Source organism: Mandrillus leucophaeus, unplaced genomic scaffold (assembly GCF_000951045.1).
Source record: "Mandrillus leucophaeus isolate KB7577 unplaced genomic scaffold, Mleu.le_1.0 Scaffold279, whole genome shotgun sequence".
NCBI lineage: Eukaryota > Metazoa > Chordata > Mammalia > Primates > Cercopithecidae > Mandrillus > Mandrillus leucophaeus.
In genome coordinates this window covers 1,418,135-1,422,125 of record NW_012102909.1, presented here as the reverse complement: position 1 = coordinate 1,422,125, position 3,991 = coordinate 1,418,135, and the positions used below count along the sequence as shown (strand labels likewise).

Here is a 3,991-nt window from a genome sequence, read left to right as displayed (position 1 = left end):
TTTCTTTCTTTCTTTCTTTCTTTCTTTCTTTCTTTCTTTCTTTCTTTCTTTCTTTCTCTTTTCTTTCTTCTTTCTTTCTTTCTCTTTCCTCACTTACCAATTAATATTGTCATTTGCATTTCCTGAGTTTTAGGTGAAATGTCAATTTCAATCTCTTTAGAAGGGGATCATAAAACCTACTTTGAAAACAAAGTGAGATAGGCTAAGTTTTGGAAGCAGTAATGTTGTGTAACATTATTTAGGATATCTGCAGGCAAGGCAAAAGGATGTTCATATTTGTTGTATATACATGCAATCCCTTGAACATAATGTTTATTGGTTTAAATTTTAACTGATCATGCAATAATTCTTAACAGTAGTTATCTCTAGGGAACAAAATTGGATGGGCAAAATGGGCATCTTTACTTATAACTGTATGCTTATGTGTAATTAGAATTTATTTTTAATTTCTTTATGGCTAGCATGCACATTTTTTGTTAAAAAGAAATCCTATTTTTAAACAATAAAGTGAAAATTGCATGTTGGCTACGTACAGTTCCATAATCCCAGATGGAATTCCAGGAGTTCCCTCCATTGTTATTGTCAACATTAGCCACGTTGTGTTCATTGTTGACACTCACTGACTGCTGCCCACTTCCAGCATTGTTGTTGTCATCATTGACGTTGATATTCTGAAGTTTACAAGGGATTGAGAGTGATTTAGTACCACATTTATTTGCAAATGCATTTTGGTAGCAAACTTGAAAAGGTGAGACTTACATAGTCAGCAAGGGCAGGAGCTAGAAAGACTCCAAGAAGTCCAGCAAAGACAATCTGAAATGGCAAATAACAATGATCTGCTGTTACATGGCAAAATTATATCTTCTTTCTTTCTCTATCCAAGCTTATAAAAAATATTCACTTATTTTACCAATGTGTTCAGTTCTAGTTTGATGTGTTTTGTTCTTCTCTTACCTTGCATTTTTTAACCATAAAAGTTTTAATGATAATGTGAAATTGCTGATTAATTGTAAGTAGTTATATTAATGTGATATATAGTTTTAGAATTTTTAGCATAGGTCCTATGAAAAACTGGAAAAATTGATGAAGAAGGGAAGTTGAGAGCCAGGAAAGCTGCTTTCATCTCATTGCCATCCAGTGCTGAGGAAGAAAATGTAATTTTCAAGTAGTGATCAATCAAATTATTGAATCAAATCCCTTTTTAAGTAAAACTCGAAATGTACCATCTTGTTTCCCTTCAGTTTAATAAGTGGCATCATAAAGGTGACTTTGCTAAGATAATACTTCTGGAAATGTCAGAATAGAGTTTAAAAATTTTTAAGATTGGTAAAAATATTAACTTTATAATAAAACATATACTTAGCAAATGAATTTCCTATAAATTATCATTGGTCAGAATGCTGTTTTGTTGAAATACATTAAGTAATATAAACCATAGGTGTTATTAGAAAGTAGAGAACTGCCTTTCTTATCTAGGGCTTTCAAGGACTTGCTATAAATGATTATTTTTTAAATGCTTTATAAGTCTTCATGATTTTTCTATTTCGGATAAACTCAGCTATAGTTAATGCCAGAGCATCCTACCTTGAATAGATATTTGGATTATTTAAATCTAGTAAAAGAAGAAAGTTATACTTCTTGTGAGTATTAAGAGGTGGGAGTAAAGATTCACTTTTAAGTTATTGAAAATATGTGCATTCTCCTAAATATTAACAAAAATGATTTGGGGTAACGGACAGGGCTTGGTTATTCAGCTTAAATTTGTACTGTGGCTTATGTTACACAGGTTGTTGATGTTTACCTCTCACTGACTTGTTTCTAATTGTTTTATAAGGTTTAAAATTCTCTCTTTAGTGAAAATCAGAAAATTCACCTGGCTCATACTTTGACCTCCTAGGAAACATGTTTGTATCAGTATTGAATTTTGGTCAGTGCCCCAATATAAGAAAGTTACTGTTTTAAAATAAAGCAAACTGTCTTATTTTCTTTGGGAAAAAAAAAGAATAAGTTTTACAATAAATAGCATAGTATAAATGAATACTATGGTTTGAAATGGCTATAAGTTCTAAAAATCACATCTGAAAATGATTTCAGTTAATTTTCCTATTTAACATGGGATGTTTTCTTCCTAATAGAAATAATCTTTTTATTAAAAAAAGGCTTTCCACAGCAATGGATTAGTAGGCAGGTTGGATGCCGATGATGAGAAAGCAAGGATAGAGTGTCTGGCTGGCAAGAGTGATCAGCAGGGGCGATGCCACTAGCAGTGTCCCAGGAGACCTGGTTTAATTATTTGTTACAGGGTCCCTGATACTGGTTGTCAGAGCACAGAGCTTTTATGCAGGGTGCCTCCTTCTGGGTACCTAGTCTCATTTCCTCTGCCTGGGACAAAATAGTTTTGAGACCTGCTCTAGAGAGTCAAGGTAATTAAAAAAAATAAAATAAAATTTTCTCCCAATAGCTTAAAAAGGAGTTAAAAATTAGTCTCCTAAAAAGTCAGAGGCAGAAGAAATTTTAGAGAACAACTAGTACAATGCAGTCATTTTACAGATAAGGTAACTGAGCTTCAGGGGTTGAGTTGGCCAAACTTATACCTCTTGTTCACAGCAGAACTAGGAGAGAAATCAGATCTAACCTGTGTCTGGATCTCCCTCTGACCCTTTTAAACTTTGCTGCTATTAAGAGGACCTAGCTCTAGATAATCATTTTACATTTGCAGCCCCATTATAAAGTAGAGTCTGCCGTAACGTTTTCCAGTGCGTAGTATGTTGAAACATGAAAACAGTCATCTGATTCTAGCCCCTTTGCATCCTGTTGTGAGAAACCCAGCACTACTAGTTACTTTGGCTGGATTTCTCGGTCCACCTCCTCCTAGACCCTCAGACTTCTGCCTGGAACCACAGGAGAGATGCTGTGGTAGCTTCATGTTTCAGATGCTTTCTTGAATAAATGGCCATGCTAGAGAACAAGGCAAATCTTTCTTTCTTGCAGACCCATTTTACTGTAACAAATGTGACAAGAAGTCTATCTCACCCACTTATTTTGATAATACGCTTTTCATCTTGCCTGAACATGCTCAAGAATTTTGGTAAAAGGAGAAATTCAAGAATGAGGGATGATCAGGGACTTTGTAGGGCTTAGGGACTGCTTACCCTGCATGGAGACCAGAATCAGGTGATGTGGAAAGTCATTTTGTTAAAAATAAGTCAGTGTAAGGTGCTCAGGCAGCTGTCTAATATCAGCACAATTATCCTTCTCTATAGAGATGCTCATAAATGCCATGATTACATAAATAGAAAAAAAGATTTTTTTCATTATTTCTTCTTCTTTTAAAAAAAGGGATATATGTGTAGAATGTGCAGGTTTGTTACGTAGGTATATGTGTGCCATGGTGGTTTGCTGCCCCTATTGATCCGTCCTCTAAGTTCCCCCCTTCACTCTCCATCCCACAACAGGACCTGGTGTATGTTGTTCCCTTCTCTGTGTCCATGTGTTTGAAAGAGAATTTTTTTAAAACAAATTTTCCATGATGATGCCATAAGAAGCAGACCTCCTAAATCTCAGAATATTGACAGTCCCCAACTATATGGTGGTAAATTCAAAAGGAAAAATCTACTCACTGTGAACTTCATCTTGTCTTCACAAAAGCAGTGGACAGAGCAGCAGGCAAGCATGGACCTGAGTGAGAAGACTTCTCATATTTGTACTCAACCAGGTTGACTCAAACTAGGTGTTACCAGGTGGGGTCAAAGACTTATCATCCTCAATTTCTCCTATCTGTGCCATGACCCAGTGTACCAGGAAACCTTTCAGAATATCTGTATGCTTAGCAAGGAACTTTCACGTGGAGTTGACCTGACTCATCACTTGTTGAAGCTGAAGGTATCACAACAAACTCAATATAATTTATGATAACTTCTCACCCAACTGAAGCTGTGGGTGTATTTTACACGTTAACATTGCTCAGATTCAGAAAAAGAATAGTCCCTAA

At 35.4% G+C, this 3,991-nt stretch overlaps 1 protein-coding gene across 1 annotated transcript in view; it reads right to left on the bottom strand.

Annotated features, from left to right (window-relative positions):
• The window catches only part of GKN1 (gastrokine 1), a 6,715-nt gene extending 2,979 nt beyond the window's left edge, over positions 1 to 3,736 (bottom strand). Inside the window, exons 1-3 of the mRNA XM_011985003.1 lie at positions 3,621 to 3,736; positions 760 to 813; positions 534 to 671 (exon numbers count right to left, since the gene is read on the bottom strand). Coding sequence (XP_011840393.1) covers positions 534 to 671; positions 760 to 813; positions 3,621 to 3,674 — 246 coding nt within the window. The 5' untranslated portion in view covers positions 3,675 to 3,736. The remainder of the gene's footprint in view (positions 1 to 533; positions 672 to 759; positions 814 to 3,620) is intronic.
• Between the last annotated feature and the right edge of the window lie 255 nt (positions 3,737 to 3,991).